The 21,536-nt window shown below is 58.3% G+C and overlaps 2 protein-coding genes across 4 annotated transcripts in view; both read right to left on the reverse strand.

Annotated features, from left to right (window-relative positions):
- The window catches only part of AHCYL1 (adenosylhomocysteinase like 1), a 28,149-nt gene extending 18,047 nt beyond the window's left edge, over positions 1-10,102 (reverse strand). Inside the window, exon 1 of one of the 2 annotated variants that reach the window (XM_056511251.1) lies at positions 9,781-10,102. In XM_056511251.1, the coding sequence (XP_056367226.1) occupies positions 9,781-9,885 (105 nt within the window). In that variant the 5' untranslated portion in view covers positions 9,886-10,102. The remainder of the gene's footprint in view (positions 1-9,780) is intronic. The other variant, XM_056511252.1, reaches the window with a different exon arrangement.
- A 3,482-nt stretch (positions 10,103-13,584) lies between these two features.
- Positions 13,585-21,489, reverse strand: CSF1 (colony stimulating factor 1). 2 transcript variants are annotated; one of them, XM_056511515.1, is made up of 9 exons: positions 21,382-21,489; positions 20,032-20,160; positions 18,256-18,318; positions 17,802-17,981; positions 17,392-17,569; positions 15,743-15,870; positions 15,451-15,506; positions 15,310-15,362; positions 13,585-15,001 (listed from the first exon to the last, which is right to left on the reverse strand). In XM_056511515.1, exons 1-8 carry the CDS (start codon positions 21,400-21,402, stop codon positions 15,311-15,313), a joined length of 807 nt encoding a protein of 268 aa, XP_056367490.1. In that variant the 5' UTR covers positions 21,403-21,489; the 3' UTR covers positions 13,585-15,001; position 15,310. The 2 variants fall into 2 exon arrangements, with proteins under 2 accessions (XP_056367490.1, XP_056367489.1); XM_056511514.1 differs by having other exon boundaries at positions 15,743-16,548; positions 21,382-21,488.
- Positions 21,490-21,536: the final 47 nt, after the last annotated feature.

A 21,536-nucleotide genomic window follows, 5' to 3' on the forward strand; every position in this document is an offset into this window, starting at 1 on the left:
TTCCTGTGAGGTTACCCAGCCTGGAAGGGTGTTTCTGGATCACAGCACCCCTTAAGGGTGGAGGGAAAGGGGAAAAAAAAGGTAATTGGAGAAGAGGATGGGGAATTAGGATCAGCAAGACTCCCACCCTGACAACTCACCATCCTCATCCCCAACCACAGGGCAGGGGGGGTTTGGAGGTGATTTGGCTCTGTAACTCAAACCATCCCGTTTTCCCACCTCCAAACTCTGGTCACACATGGCAGTGCAAACCTGGATGGCAAAGGGCTGCACAAACTCACATGAGGCTATTGCCAATGAAGAACCACCAGATTCCCAGCTCAAATCCTCCCAGCAGCAAATGAATCCCCAGCCAGAGCCCATGGCCAGGGGAGGGTGGGGGATTTTCCCCCTCCTGCACCCCACCATGCCACAGCAAGCATCTCCTGGTCCTCCACAGCCTGAGCACCACAGCCCTGTGAGAGCTGGAAGTGAAACAACCCCCAGGAAAAAGGACCTGCTTCTGCTCTAGGTGTGGCCCTTCAAGAGGAGAACTTTCTCCTGGTGGTTACCACAACTTTTAGAAGAAACCCCAAGTGCTCCATTCAGACATTGCAGCTGGGAGAGCTTCCCCAGGGTGGTGCTCTGTGAATTTGGTGCTCCTGGCTCTGTACCTCACTCCTAGAGGGTTCACAGGGCAGGCTGTTCTCCCCAGAGGCACAGACCTGCCTGGCACTCTCCCCACCAACTACCCAAACAGGAATCCCAGCCAAATCTCCACCTGGAAACCTTTACACTGCTCCCAGTGAAAAAATAAAAGGGCACAGAGGTTCTGGCAAAACAAATTAGCCAAGCCCTGACCCCAACCTCCATCCACCACTGCCAGGGAAAGGCTGGTTGGGTAAAGCACTCAGGGGAAAAAAAAAAAAAAAAAAAAAAAAAAAAGCCAAGTTTGTGTGAGTCCAAGAGGAGAATTAAGGACTTCCACATGAATCCCAAAACTCAGCAGACAAAAAAAAAAACCCACCAGGAAATAAAGAGACTGATTCTAAAGGTTAATAGGCTGGAAATCACCACAAGATTTCAGTCATGATGGGAATCACTGCAAATGCCAGTTAAAGGAAAAATAAACAGAAGGAGGATTCAATAAAAGAAATGTGGTTTTGAGTGTTAAATAGTAACTGGGGATAAATCCTCCCTCATAAACACCTGGAGGTCAAAGGTGTGCTCCAGCAGGAGCAGAGGGAAAGCTCCCATGAGCAGATAAGGAGGCATCCAGTCCTTGGACTGCAGGAAAGGAGGCAAAGGCTTGGGCCTGGCTCTGATGGAGCAGGATCTCCTGGAACACAGGGATATCTCCTGGAACACAGGGATATCTCCTTCCTGGCAGGAACAGCAAAAGTCCAATGTCTGGGATCCCTCAGGGCAGTGAACTCCAGGCATGGGTTAACCCCATAATCCCCATGAATGGGCAAACAGCAACTGGTCCAAAGCCATCCTGGATTTCTCACCTTTGTTCATCCCCAGTGCTCAGCCAGCCTCTGGCAGGAGGAAAATCAGTGTTAATTGGGGTTACCACACTGGAAGAACTGGAAGGCAAGACAAGGTCATGTCCTTGCCAGGACAAGGGGATGGCTTCCACTGCCAGAGGGCAGGGATGGATGGGATACTGGGAAGGAATTGTTCCAGGGAGGGTGGGGAGGCCCTGGCACATCCCAGAGCAGCTGCCCCATCCCTGGAAGTGTCCAGGGACAGGATGGATGGGGCTTGGGAGCCATGGCAGAGGGAGGAACTGGGAGAGCTTTAAGGACCCTTCCAACCCAAACCATGCCCCTATTCCAACACTGTGGGTTAAATCACTTCCAGCAGCTTATGGGGCAATCTGAGGACTGCTGGCCTCCAACAGGCCAGCTGGCAGAGCTGGGAGCCCATGGAAATGTGTTTGTGTGTCAGAGCTGAAAGGGAATCAGCTTTAATTAGCATCAATTTTTAAACTAATTAGAAAATGCCTCTCCAAGCACAGTTGTATGAGACCAAGGGAACACTTGGAAGCACTGTCAAGCAGCTCGTTCAGCAACACCTCATGGTCTGAAGGGAAGGTTTGCCACAAAAAAACCCAAATTGAGATTCCCAAACTTCTGCTCTGTAATCCTAAAGCAGCCCCTGTGTTTTGGGGGAAGAATCACTCCCCTTGGCACTCTGGGTGCCCCACCTGCTTCCTCTTCTCCCCCCAAACTGCCTTGGAGAGTCTCAGCATTCCAAGACTTCTACTGGTCTTTCAAAAAACCAAAAGAGCAAATCCCACTCAGGAGAGGCTCCAGCAACTCTCAGGGACCCTTAGCTGATCCTCCATCCCTATGTCACTGCTTTAAAAGAAAACACCCCACAGGATCAGCATGGAAACAGGAGCAGCCTGTTCAGGAAATCTGGAAATCCATCCTCCCCCTGCCCTGACTCCCAAAGCTTCTCACACTGGTATTTCCACTAGAGCTGCCCATCCTCATTTAACAATAGAATATTTTCAGCCCTGGAAACTACTCAGATTTTGATGCATCTGGTGAGAGGCAAAGCAGGAGAAACCTCAGGAGTGTGAGGAATTAATCATCACCAGGATGGACAAACATCACCCTCGTGGATACTGACTTGTGTCAGAGCAAAGCCAACCTTTTCCTGCAAACAGGGTGGTTCCATGAAGTTCCTTTCTTTTAAAGGAGGCAGGAGGGATGAAAGTGATTTCCTCGTGGAGATGGCAAGCTCACAGAATATTTGGAGAAGGTTTAGTTAATGTAGGAGACACTGTGCTGCCTGCAAGATGCTGACAGCTCCAAGGTCAACAGGGATCAGCCAGATGTTCTTGCTCCAAAACATGCCCAGGTTGGATGCAAAACTCTCCCCACAGTGCAGGAATGTGTGAAATCTGGGGCTCCCTGTCAGGAGGTGAAAGGAGGAGAAGCAGAAAACAGCAGACACAGGCTGAACCTCACCCTCATGTGGAAGGACACTCAAACACAAATTTCAGGAAGGCAAAGCCCCAAGGAGCCTCCTTTTCCAGGCTGCAAAAGGCCAGGAGGAGTGATCCCCTCCACCCACAGCACACAGATAAACCCAGCTCCAGCAGCTCCCACCCAGATCCTGGCTCCTGAGTGCAGGCAGCTCCTCAGGCAGGCAGGACTGGGTGCTGCCAGCTCCAGGTCTGTGGGGGCAGCCAAGGGGAAGCTGCACCCAACTCCCAGGGCTGCAGGAGCCTCACCCGAATTATAATGGAGCCTGTTCAAGGAGCTGGAACATCATGTCCTCAGCCACCTCAGTCCTTTGGCTGTCACCAACCTGAAGTAAACAGATTCTGCAGCAGCAATAAGCTCGTTACCAAGGCCACCGTATTGATCCCAAAGTGTAATTAAAATTCACAGTTCAAGCAGCCCAACTCAACAGGGCAATGGGGGCAGCTCTGAAAGGCAGCACTGGCCTCAGCTTCTGCAGCCTGCTTTCTCAGAGGCACTGAACCCATGGGGGGAGATCAGCTGCCAAAAAAACAGCCCAAATTCTTCCCTGTGAGAGTGGGGAGGCCCTGGCACAGAGTGCCCAGGCCAGCTGTGGCTGCCCTATCCCTGAAGTGTCCAAGGCCGGGTTGGACAGGGTTTGAGCAGCCTGGGAGAGTGGAAGGTGTGTTCCCCATGGCACTGGGGGGGGCTTTAAGGTCTCTTCCAACCAAGCCATTTCCAAACTTCAGCAGCTTCCCCTTTGGACCTTTGGGCCATCACCAGAGCAGCCATTCCCAGGGGTTAACCGTGCCAGGGAAGCCTGCAGGGATGATGTGGGCAGAGAGGGATGGAGCAGAGTGGATTCCAGCACTGCTCAGGGTGCACAGGCTCCTGGAATTACCCAGTTCCCTGGGAAGGGGCTCCACACAACCTGCTGAGGTGGCACCATGATGCTTCTCCTTGATGGAGCTCCCTGACCCTTCCCCCAGCCTCTTACAGACCCAACCCCTGGTGTCACCAAGTGTCACTCTGGGAGAAGTTCTGGCACAAAGTCCTTAGCACTGCAGGCCCTCGGGGCCACCAGCAGGTCCCAGGACAGTCACCTGGAATGTCACCACCGTGTGCTGAGTGAAGGTGAGCCAGAGGTCCCAGATAAGCAGCTCTGATCAAAGGGCTCAGCAGGAAACATAACGAGCCCTCTGCAAATGCGACCGTCACCCGCAGGAAACTCCCAGTGATAAAAACACAGCCAGGCACAGGCAAATCCCTCAGGCTCAGTGCTGAAGTCCCACACATTTCCTGCTCCAAAATCTGGGACAAGGCACTCACCAACTCCTCAGAGGAGCAACACACACAGGATCCTCACTTGCAAAGACTTAACTCAACCTGACCTTGAAAACCTGATTTCCAGAGCAAAATACCCCAGCCTCAACATCTAGCAGGGAGCACAGGAACTCACTCCAATGTTGGCAGGCTGGAAAGACAGAAAAAACTGTCCCCAGAGAAAGTATTGTGGTGGGCTGGTCACCAGCAGAAGATAACCTGGCATCTCAGGGAGATCAAAAATCTGTGCTCCTGCCTCCAGCACTCTTCCCACACTGCAGACCTGGCTGCTCACGTGGGAAGGGTCTCCCATGATGGGTGGTCATCAAAAGATGACAACAGACACTTCTGAAGACTGGTAAGAATGAATATCCAAGTCTTCTCCCATTTCCAAAGGACTGACACAAGAGTGGAAACCCAGCCTCCTTCCAGGATGCAGGAGGAAAAGGGGAAAGCAAAAGCCACAGGTTCTGGCACATCATTTTGAAGACAGTTTGTGCCCATCAGACTCCCAAAACCTCCTTTCTTCCCTCTCTCTGGTTGAACAATTCAATTAAGTGTCTTCTGGTATTGCCCAGTGCTGGGGCACTGGGACAAGCCTCCCCTCTGGACATCTGGTGACCCTCCAAAAACCAAAACAACAGGAAGGTCCCAAGAGCAACTCAGAAAAAAAATTAGAATTCTGTCATTTAACACAGCACCAGGAGTGTTAAAGGGCTGATAATTCATCATAATTCATCTCCACTCCAAACACCTCTGTGCTTTTTTTCCCCACTTAGTAGGGTTTTCCTGCACACCCAGACTCAAATCAGGACATCCATACAGAGGAGGATGAGCTGTTCAACACATCCCAGCCCAGGCACCTCATTATGGAAGGAAAAACTGCCATGACAAAGCAAGGAAGCAAAGAAGTGAAGATCTGGGCAAAGGAACGAGGAGATCAGGTGCAGAGTGCCTGCAGAACAGCAGGACAGGAGTGGTAGCCATGGCCCCAGATAGGCTCACAAAGGCACACAGGATTTATGAGCAGCCACTCTAAGGAATTAAATTAAAGGGACAGGAAAAATGAATGACTGCAGGAGCTCTGTCAGGACTAACAAGGACAGTCTTGTCCCCCTGACAGCCCAAAGGGGAAGGTAGTTTATTATCACCTGGCCTGGCAGAGCTGCAGGGACATGGGATAAGTCACGACAGAGCAAAGTGGGGCAGGAACAGGTCTCTGGGAATGGGCAGGGATGCAGCCGGCTGCAGCAAGGTCAGCGCTCCGCAGGCCACTGCAGACAGAACAGAGGGAACCATGCTCTGGACAGGACACCCACCCCTCCCCAGGGGCCAGCAGCTCTCCACAGGCTCCATCTCCCTCTCCCCAGCTCTTCCCTGCTCCATCTCTGCCGCCCCCACAGCAGCCAGCCCGGCCGGCTGCCACCGCAGAGCTGCGGCGCTGTGCATTAGCATTCCCTGCCACAGACACACCGCAGGCACAGCAGCACCCAACAGCACACGGGCTCCACGGGCACAGAACCCACCCCACTCACCTCCCACAGCCACACCAGCACCTTCAGCCCATCTCAGAGCCCAGCAATGCTGCAGGAGAAAGATCTGTCTGCAGTGTCCATCTGTTTGCAGCACCCAGGTGTGGAGGAGCCCAGCAGACGGCGATGCCAGCGGGACAAGGACGCAGCAGGGTGAGGTGACAGACAGGGACAGCACGTGCCGAGCCCCCTGCCCTGCTGCAAGCACTGTGTGCTCACTGTGTCCTTCCCACTCCAGGGCACCCCCAGCCTGGCTCGCTGGGAGTTTAAGGCTCCGCCAACCGGCTGACGTGGATTGGGAAAGCAACTGCTGCCAAGGGCACCTGCAGTCTCCAGGGAGGCAGCAGAGCAGATGCCCAGACACAGCAGTGATGGCACACAAGGATCTGGAGGAGCACAACCTGCCCTTGAGCTCTGCCATCATCATCTCCACATCCATGGAGAAACCTGGGGAAGCCAGCAGCCTCACACTCCCAATATTCCCCAGCAGCACCACAGCAGTGGCTGGAGAAGGTGCAAAACTCAGCTTTGCTCACCTCTGCCTGCAAACCACTCCTGGCCAAAGAACCACCTTGCTCAGACCAAATTGGGGTCATGATGCTGACAGACAAATCCCCACAAACTGCAGTGAAAAGGGAGCTCTGGCAGAGCCAGGTAATCCCAGCTCTTGGGGGAAAACATCCCCATTCCTCCTTTCACCTTCACTGAGTCAGCTCCTACTTCAGCCTGAAGTTGATCATATTTAATCTCTTACCTCCTACTTGTTTCACTTTTTCACCTTAAACAAGTCCCTGACAAGAGGAAACAGCAATGCTGGGGCTGACTCCCAGCTCCAGGTGACCCTAACAAGGAGACACCAACCTCTCCACAGCACCCACAGTGCAAACATACTCCCAGTTGCACCCAAGATGTTCCTGGGCTCAATGCTGGTGGGCTCACACTGGCACCTTCCCCAAGCTCCAGCACAAGCTAAGGCTCCTCTGAAAAGCCATTGACAGAGAGAGATGCACTGAGTGTGGCCCATTCCCACCCCCCATCTCCAAACTCCTCACACAAACTGCATCAGCAAAGTTCAAGGAGCCCAAAAACTCAGGAGGGACGTGCTTCAGCAGCACAGCATGATCCTGCCCACCTCCATGCTGGTAAATCATCTCTCTCCACCATCTCTGCTGGCCTCTGGCCATGCCAGGAGCTCCAGGCAGCTGGCACAAAAGTCACTTCGACTTGCAGGGAATCAGAAGGGCGTTTTAATGGTTTAATTGCAATCCTGTTCTGAGACATCAGAGCTGCGGGCACTCAACAGCTTATCTCAGGAGAGCAATTCTCCCTTCCTTGGTCTTTCATCCTCCTGCCAAGGCCTCTGCCATTCCCCAGCACTATCTGCAGGAACTAGCCAGGCAAGGAAAACAGGAGCCCGGAGCAATTTGTTCCCTGAGCTCAGCTCAGCACGCTCCCCATCTCTGATGTTATCATGTCAAATGTCGTGTGTCGCTCTGGGCACCTTCAATATCCTCACCCAGCCACGAAAAGCTGCAGCAGCCACTGAGTCCAACCAAGGCTCCTCATGCTGCACAACCAGCCATGTCTGCAGCAGAAAATTTTGGGGATACATCTCATCCCCCTGAGAGGCTGGCTAACTTGCCTCTGAGGATGCCTGATGGATTCCTTTTTACCACAGGTATTTTGGTGCCATGGGATGCTCTGGGATTTGCAGTCCCCTTGGAGCAGTCAGCTGCAGCCTCATGTTGCTCACTCTGACAGAGATGATTATGAAAAGGTAAAAACAATCCCTGAGTTGGAGCTGTGCTGAGCCACTGCTGCAAGAGGCAGATCCCAGCCCCACATTCCTCTGCTCCTTCCTCCAGGCTATGTCCACAGCCCAGATAAACAGGGCCTGGTCTCCAACCCCTGCTCCCTGGGAGAGAAGACACCTCAAATCCAGCTGACCTTCCCCCAGGGTGAGATGCTCCCCAGTCCCACCCGTGGCCAGAGCAGGCAGGAGAGATTCCCCCAGAGAATGAGGATGCTCCCATCCTCTGTGACTGCCCTGCCTTTGCATCCACGGCTTCCAGGCAGCTGCAGCCCCAAGGGGAACACAGTGTTCAGCTGCACAGACCTGTGCAGTGCTTGGAACATGGACCTGCCTCCCTGACAGGACAGAAACTTCACTCCTGAGCCTGGAGCACAGGGCCAGCTCCCCAGGTCACTGGGGTCCTGCACCCTGCTGCAGTGGCAACACCAGTGCTCACCCACCTCCAGTGCCACTTGAGCACCCCACTGGGAGATCTCAGAGCTCCTGTGAGGCCTTCAGGGATGAAGAGATGACTTGGCAGCCTCATCCTGAGCCCAAATGTGCTCCCAACAGAACCCTCATCCCTAAAAAACTCACCACCCTGAAGTCTCTCAGCCATTCTTCTGAGTGACCCACAGCTGGATTCCAGGCTGCTGCTGCTTCTGGCTCTTCCCATAAAGCAGGCCCCCCCTGCTTTGGCCCCCACCACACAAGTCCCATCCTGCCTGTCCCCTTCCCGAGGTCACCCTGTCCCCCTGCATGCCTATCCCAAGGCTCCTGCTCTGCCCCCAGAGCTGGACCTGGCCTAGCCCCAGCCCCCCAGAACCTGCTCTGCAGTTCCTGGTCCTCCCCTCACCCCCATGCGGGCCAGGGTTGTACTCCAGTACAGACCCCTCTCACCCCAGTACCCAAACCCTTCCCTCCCACCCCAAACTGGGCCAGCAGCCCCCTGGTTCATACCTGCCACCCCCAGACAGGATCAGCCACCTCGCCAGTACCAAACTGAACGGGGACAAGCCTCGCTTCCCAGTTACCAAACTGGATCCATTCCAGCTTTCCCAGCACAAACCCCACCTGTGGGGCTGCTCTTCCCACAGCCAGGTCACGGTGCCCCCAGTCCACAACCGAGGGCTGCTCCCCGCCCCGAACAGGAGGCTGAATCCCCCACCCCAACCGGGGCCGATCCGCCCGACCGGGGGCTACCGTCGCCCCCAGACCCACGGGCTGTTCGCCCCACAGCCGGGAGGCTTCTCCCTCCGCCCCACCAGAGGCTGTGACCCTGCAGCAGAGGGCTCCTGCCCCGCAACAGAGGGCTGCCCCCCATAACCGGGCTGTGTCCCCCCTAACCGGGCTGCTCCCCCCTAAACCGGGCTGTGCCCTCCCTAACCGGGCTGCATCCCGCCATAACCGGGCTGCTCCCCCCTAAACCGGGCTGTGCCCTCCCTAACCGGGCTGCATCCCCCCACCGAGGGCTGCATCCCCCCATTAACCGGGCTGCTCCCCCCTAAACCGGGCTGCTCCCCCCTAAACCGGGCTGTGCCCTCCCTAACCGGCTGTGCCCCCCCTAACCGGGCTGCTGCCCCCATAACCGGGCTGCTGCCCCCATAACCGGGCTGCTGCCCCCATAACCGGGCTGCTGCCCCCCATTAACCGGGCTGTGCCCCCCATTAACCGGGCTGCTCCCCCCCCTAACCGGGCTGCATCCCCCATAACCGGGCTGTGCCCCCCATTAACCGGGCTGCATCCCCCCATTAACCGGGCTGCATCCCCCCATTAACCGGGCTGTGCCCCCCATAACCGGGCTGCATCCCCCCCCATAACCGGGCTGCTCCCCCATAACCGGGCTGCTCCCCCCTAAACCGGGCTGCATCCCCCCATTAACCGGGCTGTCTCCCCCCCTAACCGGGCTGTACCCCCTCTAACCGGGCTATTCCCCCCCACCGAGGGCTGCTCCCCCTCTAACCGGGCTGTGCCCCCCCTAACCGGGCTGCTCCCCCTCTAACCGGGCTGCTCCCCCATAACCGGGCTGCTCCCCCTCTAACCGGGCTGCTCCCCCATAACCGGGGGCTGCTCCCCCTCTAACCAGGCTGCCTCCCCCGCCACAACCGGGGGCTGCTCCCCCGAACCGGGATCGGATCCCCCGCACCGAGCCGGCCCCCGCCGGCCCCGCTACCTTCTTGGGTGCCTTGGTGACGGTGGCCATGAAGGAATATTTCTCGGCGTCCTCCACCTCCTTGGCCTGCTTCTCCTCGCCGCCGGCGGGCTCCGGCACCGACATCGTGATCCGGCGGGGAAGGCGGGGCGGGCCGCGGCCGCCGGCGGAACGAAAGAGGGCAGGTTACGGCGGGGCGGGCAGGGGGGAGCAGCCCGGGCGGGTTTCGCTGGGCCCGGCCCGGTTCGGCCCCGCCGCTCCCTCACGCTCAATGCGGTGCCGCCGGCGCGGAGGCTGCGGCGGGTCTGCGGCCGCCGCGCCAGGGGCGGGGCCTCGTGACGTCACCGCGCCGTGACGTCACCGCGCACCCGACGGGCAGCTGAGGCCGCTCGGCGCCGCCGGGGGGAGCGGGCGGGGGGCGGGGCGCCCCCTGGCGGACAAGGACGGGAGGGCGCAGAGGGGGCGTGGCCAAAAGGGGGCGTGGCCAGGAAACAGCGCCTGCCAAATCCCAATTAAACACAATAATTATATAAGCTATATAAATGTATATATAAATTTATGCATATGCACTATGTAAAATATTAAATGCTATTACTATGTAAATACTATGCAACCACTATTTACTATGTAAATATTAAAACTAATTACTTAGACTAAATGAAGTAATGATAAAGATTAATTTTACACATAAAATAGCAACCATATACATTCAATATTGATAATATATAATCGTGTAAAATAAATCCCGTAAAATATATAATCTTGTAAAATAAAGTTTTATTAATTATATATAAACGTACAAAATAAGTAAATTAGATATATACATTTACAAAACTATAAAATGTATATATATTAATAAAACTTATATAATAATTTTATATATAATATAATTTATTTTGTATTAATTTATGCATATATATAATGTGCATAAATTTATGTAAGTAGATTAACTATATATATTTAATCCATAAATTAAATATATTTATGAAAAATTTTTCTAAATAAATATAGAAACTAAATAAGTTACATAAATGAAATAAAGTAATTGACTGATTAATTGAGAAATAAAAGCTGGAACTAAAGAATGAGGGTTTTCAGGATAAAAAAATAAGAAATAAATCAGGAGAAAAAACAAGACTAATCAGGAAAATAGTTTGATGTGTGGGTATCCAGCCCTGGGGGTGTGTCCAGCTCCTGACGGGTCCCAGAGCGGTGTTCAGCCCCGGGTGTGTGTCTGACCCACCTGGGTGTGTGTCCATCCCCAGGTGTTTGTCCAGCCCCACATGAATGTTCAGCCCCGGAGGGTCTCCGGTCCCAGGGGTGCGGGTGTCCATCCCCAGGTGTGTGTCCGGTCCCAGGGGTGCGGGTGTCCATCCCCAGGTGTGTGTCCATCCCCAGGTGTGTGCCCCGTCCCGCGGTGTCCGGTCCCGGCGGTGTCTGACCCCGGTGGGTGCCAGCTCCGGGCTCCGGGCCGGCTCGGCCGTGCCGGGAGCGCGGGGTCAGGGCAGTGCCCTCCCGGCCCTCATTACCCATTAACGAGCCGAGCGGAGCCACCCGCCCCCTTCCGCAGCCCAGCGTGGGGGTGCTCGGCACTTTTTGGGGGTGCTGAGCCTGGCCAGACCTTCCTCCCCCACTCTTCCTCCTCCTCACCCTCTGCGCTGGGGTCTGCTGGCTCCTGCATTCCAGGCAGGGTCACGGACCGCGGTCCCCGGCTCCACAGTCCCCGCACGGGCTCTAGGGACCATTCCAGGACAGGCAGAGAGGCGGGGAGGGGCTCTGATCCCGGGCCACCCCGACCCCATCCCCAAAAGCCCCCCAGGCAACTGGGAGGGGTCTGAGCCCTGCTCCCTTTCCCGCCTCCCTTAAAATACAAACTGGGCAAACATCGGCGTGTGGGTTAAAACCCCAGGGAAAAGTGCAGATAACGGTTTGTAACCAAAATCACTTTGTCTGCCCACAAAACGTCCTCTGGTCACCTAAATCCTGCAGCAGTTCCTCGGCCAAAACCCTGTCCCGGAGCGGCCGTGCCCCGGGAACCGCGGCCCGGGTCCTTTCCGCCGCTTCTGCCCCGTCAGCAGCTCTGCGGTGCCCGCGGCGGCGCTGGGGAGCGTTCCCAGGCTGGGCAGAGCTCTCTGGGGGCTCTCCAGAGGGGTCTCAGGACATCTGGGGGGGTCTCCGAGTGCTTGGGAGGTTTTGGGACAGCAGGATGAGACCGAGATGTCCCAGCTCTGTCAATGCCACAAGCACCAGGGGTGTGGGGACACCCAGGACCCCCGGGGGGGCATTGGTGACCATAGTGTGGCTTCAGGTCTCGAGAGCCTGTTGCTGATGGTTTCCCCTCCCATCACCCAGCCTTTCCCCCAAATCCCCTGTTCTCCTCTCATGAAAGCAGCTTTTTGCAGTACAAACACCCATTTGGGACCCCAGGAGGGACCCCTGGGTGCCACCACCCTCCGTGCCCCCCTCAGTCTCTGGGTGGGGGTTCTTTTCTACCTCCCTATAAATGCTGAGGGTCAGAGATGTAGCTCTGTGTCCTTCCCAGCTGTGGGATTCCTGAGTGGGGGGCTGAGAGCAGGTTTACCCCTCCAAATTGCCGAGGCTGGGGGTGGAGGCTGCCCGGGGCAGGGATCACATCCCTGCTCCCACACGGGCCAGTAACAGAGTGGGGAAAAGGCCACACTGGGAACATGAGGAGCAGAAGGACCCTCCTGACCCGGACCTGAGGGCAAGCACACCGAGTTCAGCTTCCTTCCTGCATTTTCCAGGTGCTTTTTGGGTGCACAGAGCAGCCAGAAATAGTCAGGGATGAGGGACTGTGGGGTGTGAATACAGAGGGGGTGGGTGCTGGCACTGCTCACGTCCCCCCAGCAGCCTGGGCTGCTCTCCCCTCTGCCCCCCAGCCCTGCCACAGCTTCAGGCTGCCATCATTCAGCTCCAGTCAGCCTCTCCTGTGCAGCTGTGGAGCTGCCTGGAGCATCCTGGAACAGGGCAGAGACTCGCTGCCCTCAGCACCCAAACCTGGGCATGGTGCCCGCCCCTAAGAGCAGCCTCCGGCCTCAAATACCCCCCAAATCTGACCATAATGATGGTGGCACGGATCCAGCAGGATATATATAGGTCCCACTTCCCTGGGAAGGGGATGTGGACCTGGGAAACCCCCGGCTGCTGCTGGGGAGGAAGAGCTGGGCTGAGTCAGCTCCCCTCGAGGAATCCTGTTTGTCAGCAAACAAGGCTCAGCCCTGGCACCCACAAAACGCCCCCAGATCCCCTCCTGCCCTTGCCACCCCTTTGGATGGGCGATGGGGATGCTCACCCTGCACACCCCACGGGCTGGTAGGGACCCAGGATGGTGTGGGAGCCTCCTGGCATCCCACTGGAGATGCTGGATCTGTGCAGGGGGAGTGGGATGGGGGCTCCCCTGCTCCTGGAAAGCAGGAAGAGGAGCAGGGGGAGCAGCAGGGGGGAAGGAAATGCCTCTTCCAGTGCAGTCACTCTAAGCAAAGTGCTTCAGGAAATTTTGCCTCAAGTGTGTTTGCTTTAAACATCTGCTTCCCAACCGTTCACACAGATTTTGGGGGGCCCCAGCATCAGAGCCGGTGCCTGGAGCTCTCAGCCATGCTGGCAGGAGCTGGGGGCAGGAAGGGAGGATGTATCCATCCCTCTGCCCTCATTCCAGTGGCCATGAACCCACGAGCATCCACAGGGAAGCAGGTCAGGGGAACACTACCAGGAATCAGCCCCCAGTCACCTCCTCAGGCACCCCAGGGCTGGGACAGGGGAGTCACACGCTCCAATCCCCCCTTGCATCCCAGACTTACACCAAGCTACACTTCTCTGTTTATTAATAATATTAAATATACAAGTTGATTTCCATTATTTTCTTTAAATAGACTTTTAAATGCCTTTGTATAAAATATTTCAGGATTTCATTGTATAAAAAAAAAACACCCACCCCAAAACCAACAAAAAAACCCCAACTCAACAACAACAACAAAAAAGGCAAAATAAATCCAACATGGGTAAAGGCAAGTTTTCTCCCCGAGGAGCAGCTCCTCCACAGTGTAAACTTGTGACTTACACCACCAGGAGTTTGGCCCCAGACTTCCTGCTGCATCAGGGCTTTCATCCTGATTTACACCAGTCCCTCGCCTGGGAACCCCCTCCTTCTGCCAGTCATAAATACATACACATACATACACATATATATATAAACCCCAAATTAATAGCAATGCTTTCTTTAAAAACATAAAAGTTGGGTTTGTCCATATTTTCATCCTTCATATAAAAATAATACTTGAAACTCCCAGAGCAGCGCGGGCCACGCTTCATCTGGGGCTGGAGGGAGCCAGGGGGCATCTCCAGGGCTGGTGAGTCCCAAACCAGGCTCTTCCCAAAGCCCACGAGTGGGGCTGTGCAGGAAGGCTCAGGGTGCCCAGCAGGGGCAGTTCCAGCTCTTACACCCAAGTGGATCCCATCCTTCCCAGCCCCATTCCCTTCTCCAAAGCGCAGTCACCAAAGAAATGGAATCCCAGCGAGGCCAGCTCGCAGCGAGGACCCCCCACAACACTTGTGCAGGATAAAGACTTCCATCCACTCTATTAAAAAAAAAAAAAAATAAGCCCTATCAACAGGAGGATGGGGAGGGACTGGGACGGTGCCAAGGGTCACCCCAAACCCAGCCCCATGCAGGGACATGGGCACAGGTTGGCTTTAAATATTCACAGTGTGAGGGTTTGAGTTGCAAGTCAGGGCTGGGTGTCTCAGGACTGGCCCCCCGGAATTCAGGATGCTCCAGTTGAAGCCTCAGGAAAGGCAGGGTGAAGGGGGCGATGGGTGCTGCTCCAAACCCAGTCTGCTGGGGTGGGAGAAGAGCCAGAGGATTTGGGGAGCCGATCCCCTCCGTCTTCATCCAGCCGTGTCCGAGTGGGATCACATCCATCATCCCATATCCAGCATCTCCATGGTCCTGCTCAGCACTGCAGCGCCACAGCAGCCACTGCTGTCCCAGCACAGCCTGCAGTCATGGTCCCTTCACTTCCCGGAGCCCGGGGGTGCCACTCAGGGCACATCCCCCCATCCTTTTGTCCCTGCCAGGGAGTTTTTTGCCGTCTCTGGCCACCGGCACGGGGCAAGGGAAGAGGGAGTGTCAGCATCACGGTGGGATCGCGGCAAGGCTGGCCCATGCCAACCCTCCTTCCACCCGGATCCATCCCCCGAGCAGCTTCACATCCTGCCTGGGGCCCTGGGAAAAGGAGGAGAGAGATGAGCAGGGGCTGAGGCTCTGCCAGGGAGGGCAGCGAGGGGAGAAACACACGAAAACCACAGGAAAAAATACTATGTATATTAAGAGAGTGCCAGTAATGGATTAACGAGCTGCGAAACCACATGCTGGCAGCGCCGGGGCGCAGACCTGCTCCTGTCCCTGTCTTCCCACCCAGAATTTCCCCGCCCATGGCCAAGGTCAGCACCAATGGGGACAGTCCAGGGACACAATGGTGTCCTCACAGCTTGGACCGGAGCCCTTCAAGGTCCCACCGAGCCCCTGATCACCTCAGAGATCCTGAGTCTCCAGCTCTGAACACTCCCTTGCTCCCTGCAGCGCCCTATGACAGAAAGATGGGGGGTTTAGAGCAGGGATCCCCAGGGTGCGGGTCCCCAAAGCCCCCCCACTCAGGATGCTGTCACACCCACCTCCTCTCTGGCTCCTCGGGGTCACAGCCTCCATCTTCCAGCGGCCGCTCCAGGACCTGTGTGGAGGGAGGGAAACTGGGAGATGAGCCATGGGGAAGGGGAGGAGGCTGCAGCAGCAGCTGCAAATCCCCCAGATAACATCCTCCCATCACACTCAGCACCACCAATTGTTCCCCAGCCTCAAAATTACGGGGAAAATGGGGCTCAACCCACACTGGCCAAGAAACGGGTGGGGAAACTGAGGCAGGAGAGAACCTTGGTGCCCAGGGAGGAGACCAAGGGGAGGTCTTACCCTAGATTTATACTTGTAGAAGAGCAGCCCTCCCGTGGCCAGCAGGACGGCCACCACGCTGGCCACCGTAATGTAGATGAGGGGCTCCTGTCGGCCCTCCCGGGCGGGCGGCTCCTTCCTGCGCTGCTCTGCGCCCAGAACAAAGCCAGAGTCAAAGCTCGGCCCGGCCCCGCCGCCGTGCTCGGGGCCCCGCAGCCGGCTGAGCCCCCAGCCCCACGCCCTGGCCCCGTGGCGGGGGCTGCCCGGGGCTGGCAGCTCGGGGGCCATCCTGGAGAAGCGCAGCTGTGTCACGGGCTCGGCCGCTGCCGCGGGGCGGATCCTGCCTCTGCCAGCGCCGGGCGATGCTGCCGGAGGGGTGGTCCCGAGCCCGCCGAGCTGATCCGGGAGGATGGAGCCTCCCCACTGCTGGCCTGCGTCCTGCGGCAGGTGGCCGGTGCCCCACTCCACCAGCTCTCCATCCCCACGGAGGACGGGGATGTCACCCGGTGCCAGGCTCAGCGTCCCGGCCGCATCTTGGAGGGCTTCGGCACTGCTGGCTGGAGCTGTCTGCTTCATCCCAGGGGCCAACACCAGCGCTGTGTCACCTACCATGGCACCCAGGACCTCCTCGGTCCCTGAGCCCCCGTCCGTGCTACTGGGGGGCTGAGATGGGGCCTCTAAGTCAGCGAGGGTGGCATGGAGGAGGCTGGAGGGGACCTGGGTGCTAGCGGGTGCCGTGTCCCTGCCAGTGGCAGCAGAGAGGGAGGGCTGGGTGGCAGAAGGGAGGGCAGGGGACAGGCAATTGCAGTCAGGATCTGTCCCCACACCTGAAAGAAGGAGAGAGAAGAGACAGCCGTGGGGTCACCAGCCTCCAAGAGGGGCACAGACAGCAGATCTGAGGTCAGGGGCACTGTCCCCATCCCTCCCCGCAGCCCTGGGCCAGCGGGTCAGACAGCCCCTCAAAAAATGGGAGAGCGAGGGCGAGGCAGGGAACAGGCAGGAGCAGGCAGGGCAGCATGAGGGTGACAAGCAGGAGGTGGGATGAAGCAAACCCGAGGCACCGGGTCCCCTGAGCTGATGGCAGCAGGTTATTCACAACTTGCAGGAGCCAGCCAGCCACGTTTAACGTCCCCCAGGGCACAAGGACATGGCACAGCTGTGACACCAGGATGAAGCCAGACATCTCCTCCATGCAAGCACAGCACGGGCGCTCCTGGAAGCACAGACGGCAACACAGGGCTCTTCCAGCCCGGCAGCAACACCGTCCCTGAAGGCTTGGCCAGGGGAAACTGAGGCACGAGGCAGCTGAAGTGACACAGCCAAGGTCATGCAGCGCGTTGGTGGCACAGCAGTCCCTCCATTTCTCCGTGTTATGCTCCACCCAGCATTGGGGCTTTGAGACAGAGCCGAGCCCGATTCCTCCTTGGTCCCCCTCAGCACCTCTCCCTTGCCTTGCTTCCAGCAGGACTTAGCCCAAATCCCATCTTCAAATGGCAGCCAGCCCCTTCTCCCCTGACACTGATGCAGAGCTCGCTGACACAGGGAAAGAGACCAAGGTGGACACGTGCCACACTCACAGACACGACTCTTAAGGTGCTCCATGCAGGTGAGCCCAAGCCCCCCAGACTGGCACAGGTTTACTGGGCAGAGGCCAAGCCTTGGCACCTCACCTGGTGAGGATCCAGCCTTCCTGGGTCCTGGGCAGGCCCTGCGGTAGACGTGGCTGCAATCCTTCTCAAAAGTCTCCTGGTTCTGCAGCAGACGCTTGATGTCCTGGAAGAAATCCTTCACCAACACCAGCATCTCGTAGGGGGAGGTGGTGAACTCCTTGAAGCACATCTGTGAGAGCTGGAGGAAGCGCCAGGCTCAGCATCAGCTTCATGGCAGACCCAGTGCCACCACCCCAGTGCTCCCAAGGCAGGATTTGCTGGCTCCTCGTGGCTCCATGTCCATGCACCCCCCGCCTCTGCTCTGCTCCACAGCCCTGCCCACACACCCACCCCAGGATGCTCTGGACATCCCATTTCAGCCCAGGATGAGGACCCAGGCCCAAACCCCCACGAGGCTGGGGACACTGTACCGTTCTCTCCTCATCATCCTCCTCCCTGATGCAGGGCTCCACGCTCTCGTCGATGCGGTTGTACATCCTGCGCACCGTCTGCATCTTCCGGGCGTTGGACGAGTTCTCCTTGAACTCTGTTCGCTCCAGGATCTTGCCCATCAGGGGAAAGGCAGCTTTCACATAGCAGATGGAGTCATTCTGCAAGGATACACACCCACCCAAAATGACAGGGGTTACTGGATGGGCATCCCACTCTGCCTGGGGGAAACAAGCACAGAGGCACAAAATGCCTTTCTGCAATCCCACAGGATGCCCAGACTGGGACCAGGAAGCCACATGGCCAAGCAGGATGGGTCCCTCCTGAGCAGTCTCCTGCACAGGGAGACAAGACTGGGGAGCAGGGGACCTCCCACCATGAACCAGCCAGCCCTGCTTCCTGTCCCCTACTGTCCCCAGCAGGACACCCACTCACCAACTGCATCTTGTCAATGAACTTGAAGGAGACCCTGCCCGGGTGCTGCATCTGGGTGTCAGCCTGGAAGGACAAAGCAGGATGTCACCCCACATCCCCAGGAACAGTGCTGGGGCTGAGCAACCCCAGATATGCTGTGCTCTGGGCACAAAGGAGTGCCTGAGACCCTCAAATCCACAGGAGGATTTTGTTCCCATTTCTGCTTCATCCCATCCCACACTCCTCCTCCTCACAAAGGGACAGGACACTCCTCCTGCAGCTGCAGGAGTAAGCTCAGGATTCCTGCTCCCATCAGGATGTTGTACTCCCCGAACCACAGACCTTCTCTTGTCTTTCCCTGCCTGCTCCCACCCCGCCTCTCTTCCTCCTCCTCCTCCTCCTCCTCTTCCTGCCAGCGCCACAGCAGAGCCCAGCCCTGCTTAATTCTCCTCGTGTCTCCCCCACACCACTCTCTCCTCTAAATCCAGGCTGCAAAAGAGCATCCTGCCGTGCAGGAGGTGGCCGTGTCACCAGGGTCACACATTCTCCGGGATCACACAGCGCCGGGGTCCCACACGCAGCGCTGCCGGCCGCCCTGCCACGACCCTTTCCAACGGGACTAAAAACCCACCCTAACCAAACGCTCTCCCTCCGGGCTGGCATCCCAGGCTGGGAGGACGAGGGCTGGCAGAATTGCCGGCCGGCAAATCTCCTGCTAGCCTGGGACGCCGTCCCGGAAACAATTGCTCCATTATCCTGCAGGCGCTGGAGCGAAGGCCAGCTCCTCCATCAGCGAGGGCTACAATCCCCAGCAGGAAAACCACATCTTCCATTCAAACCTGCTCCATCCCCTTTCTCCCACAGCCGCGGACCCAATTTTAATCCCTGGGCGGGGAGCAAAGGCTCCGGGTGTGCAGAGGGGGCTCGGGCAGAGGAAGCCGAGCTCGCCCAGCGGCTCCTGCCCCGCAGCTCGGTGGTTAAAGAGGAAGAGGTGAAGCGAGCCCGGACACGGCGGTTTCCGAGCTCGCAGCGAGGCTCGGGGCTCGGAGGCGCCGTTCCCGTCTCTCGCCCGCACACCCCTCTTGCTGCAGGCAGAATTTAATCTGCGACAACCCTGCAAATCCCTGCGTGCCCCCGATTCTCGCTTCTCCCCTGAACATCCGCGTGATTCCCCGCTCGGAGGTGAGCCAAGGGCCACGGAGACAGAGATACGGCCCCGGCAGCTGTATCCGCTGGGGCCAGGGGTGGCCGTGCTGCGGGGCGGCTGCCAGCACCCAGAGCTGCCACATGGGATGACGGCCCCATCGCCCAGCCCGGCCGGCTCCATCGCCCGGCCGGGCCCCCCTCGCTGCCTGCCACCCACCCACAGCCCCGTTGCCAGCCCAGCTTCCAGGCAAGCAGCTGGACTCAGGAATGCAGCCGGATTCCTCCGCTTAACCCCTGCGCAGCCGCCCGGAGAGCACCGCAGCCCGCAGCGCGGCCCCTCCGCTGCTTCCCCAGCGCCCCTGCACCCGACCAGCCCCACTCCTGTCCCCTTCCCGGCCCCGCTCCTGCTTCCGTTTGCTCTCGTTCCTCCTGTCGCCGCTTTTCCATGGGCACCCTTGGTAAAGGCACAACATCTGTCACCCCCGGTGCTCACTTGTCCCTTGTGCCCGTGGATGCTCAGCTGCTGGGTACCATCGCTTCTCTAGGGGAGCCGAAAGTCACCCCATTTCCTTACTTCACCATTAAACAAAAGCTGATTTGTGCCCGTCTGGCCCCAAATGAGCCCCCAGCCCACCGCACAGCCCCACTCACCAGCTCCTCCAGCTCGGCCAGGTGTCTCTCTGTGATGATCTGCTGGCAGTAGCTGTTCTGCTCCGTCTCATGGATGCGGAGCAGGAGGAGGAGGAGGGACGACAGCAGGGAGCAGCGGAGCAGGCACACCTGAGCACGACACGGGAAAAATTTGAAGCAGGGATAACCCACACACACGCCAAGCCCCCTGCCCCTCTCCACCTCCCCCCAGCGTGACCACCTCTGTGGCAGCCGGGGCTTGGCCACGGTCCAGCAGGATAATCCCACTGTGGTCCTCCAACCCCGTGCCTATCCCCATCCTGCTATTTTTAGGAGCACCAGGTCAGCAGGGAATTTCCCAAAGCCGGTGACACAAGCCTGGATGTGGCTCTTGGCCACCTTCACATTCCCGATCCAGCCCCTCTCCCCTCTCCCACACCATTTCTCTGCCTCTCCTGCAAATCTCCTGCTCCGCCCTGGCTCTCCAGAGCCCATCTGACACACTGACCCACCCATCCCCAAAAATCCTCTTCCCACCCTCCAGACCCCCCCAGCTGCACCCGCCGGGCTCTTTCCATGCAGCAGCTCTGGCCTCATCCCAAATTTCCCTCCCAATCCCCCTGCAAAGAAGCGGGGAGGCCCCGATCCGTGGCGGGACCCCGGTGAGAAACGGGGCTTGCCCCGGAGCCAAGACTCCCGAGGTGGGGGCGGAGAGGACCCTGGGTGGGTGTGCGCCCCCGTCTCCGGGGGCACCGGCAGGGAGAGGGTGCCTGGGTGATGGGTGGGGGGGAATTTCCTTTGGATGATGTCCAGGAATCCTCCCCTCTTGTGAAACTCCAAGATGCCGCCCGGGCCACCGCCGAGATGTGGCCACGGCTGAACGGAGCCTCGCCCCGCCGGGAACGGGCTGGGGCCGGGGCTGGAGCCGGGAACGGGGCTGGGGACGGGGCTGGAGCCGGGAACGGGGCCGGGAATCGGGAACCGGGACGGGGTTGGAGCCTCAACGCGCAGGTCCGGGAATGGATCCGGGGCTGCAGCATCCCCCCGCCGGGGCCGGGGCCGGGGCCGGGGACCGGCCGGGGCTGCAGCCGGGGCCTCCCCACGCCGTGTCCGGCAATCGTGACGGGGCTGGAGCCAGGAACCGGGGCTGGAGCCGCGGCTTCACCGCGCGGGTCCGGGGCCGGCACCGCCAACCGAGGCGGGGCTGGAGCATCCCCCGCCGGGAGCCGGGACCCCCGGAGGAGGGGACCCACCACGAGGGCACGGGGACAAGCGGGGCTGCCGCTCCCGCGGGGACCCCGCGCAGGTGACGGCGGGCGCCGGGTTGAGGGGGGTCTCCGCGGCCGTGGGTAGCGGGAGGGGCCGCCGTACCTTGGCTCCGAGGCGGGGCATGGGGGCTGCCGTGGGACCGGGGCCGGGCGGAGCGGGCGAGACGGCAGCAGCGGCGGGGCCGAGCGGGGCCGGGCTGAGCCGCCGCCGCGGCCGCGCTCCCCTTTATAGCGCCGCGGCAGCATGTGGTTTATGAG

The sequence above is a fragment of the Oenanthe melanoleuca genome, chromosome 26 (assembly GCF_029582105.1).
Source record: "Oenanthe melanoleuca isolate GR-GAL-2019-014 chromosome 26, OMel1.0, whole genome shotgun sequence".
Classification (NCBI taxonomy): Eukaryota; Metazoa; Chordata; class Aves; order Passeriformes; family Muscicapidae; genus Oenanthe; species Oenanthe melanoleuca.

Bases quoted from the DNA above. Each gene is read 5' to 3' on its own strand.
- CSF1 (XM_056511514.1), bottom strand. From the start codon at position 21,402: ATGCCCCGCCTCGGAGCCAAG. The intron at 18,319-20,031 runs GTGAGTGGGGCT...TTGTCCTTCCAG, and splicing joins TGGCCGAGCTGGAGGAGCTG to GCTGACACCCAGATGCAGCA. The intron at 17,570-17,801 runs GTACAGTGTCCC...CGCTTCCTCCAG, and splicing joins AGGATGATGAGGAGAGAACG to CTCTCACAGATGTGCTTCAA.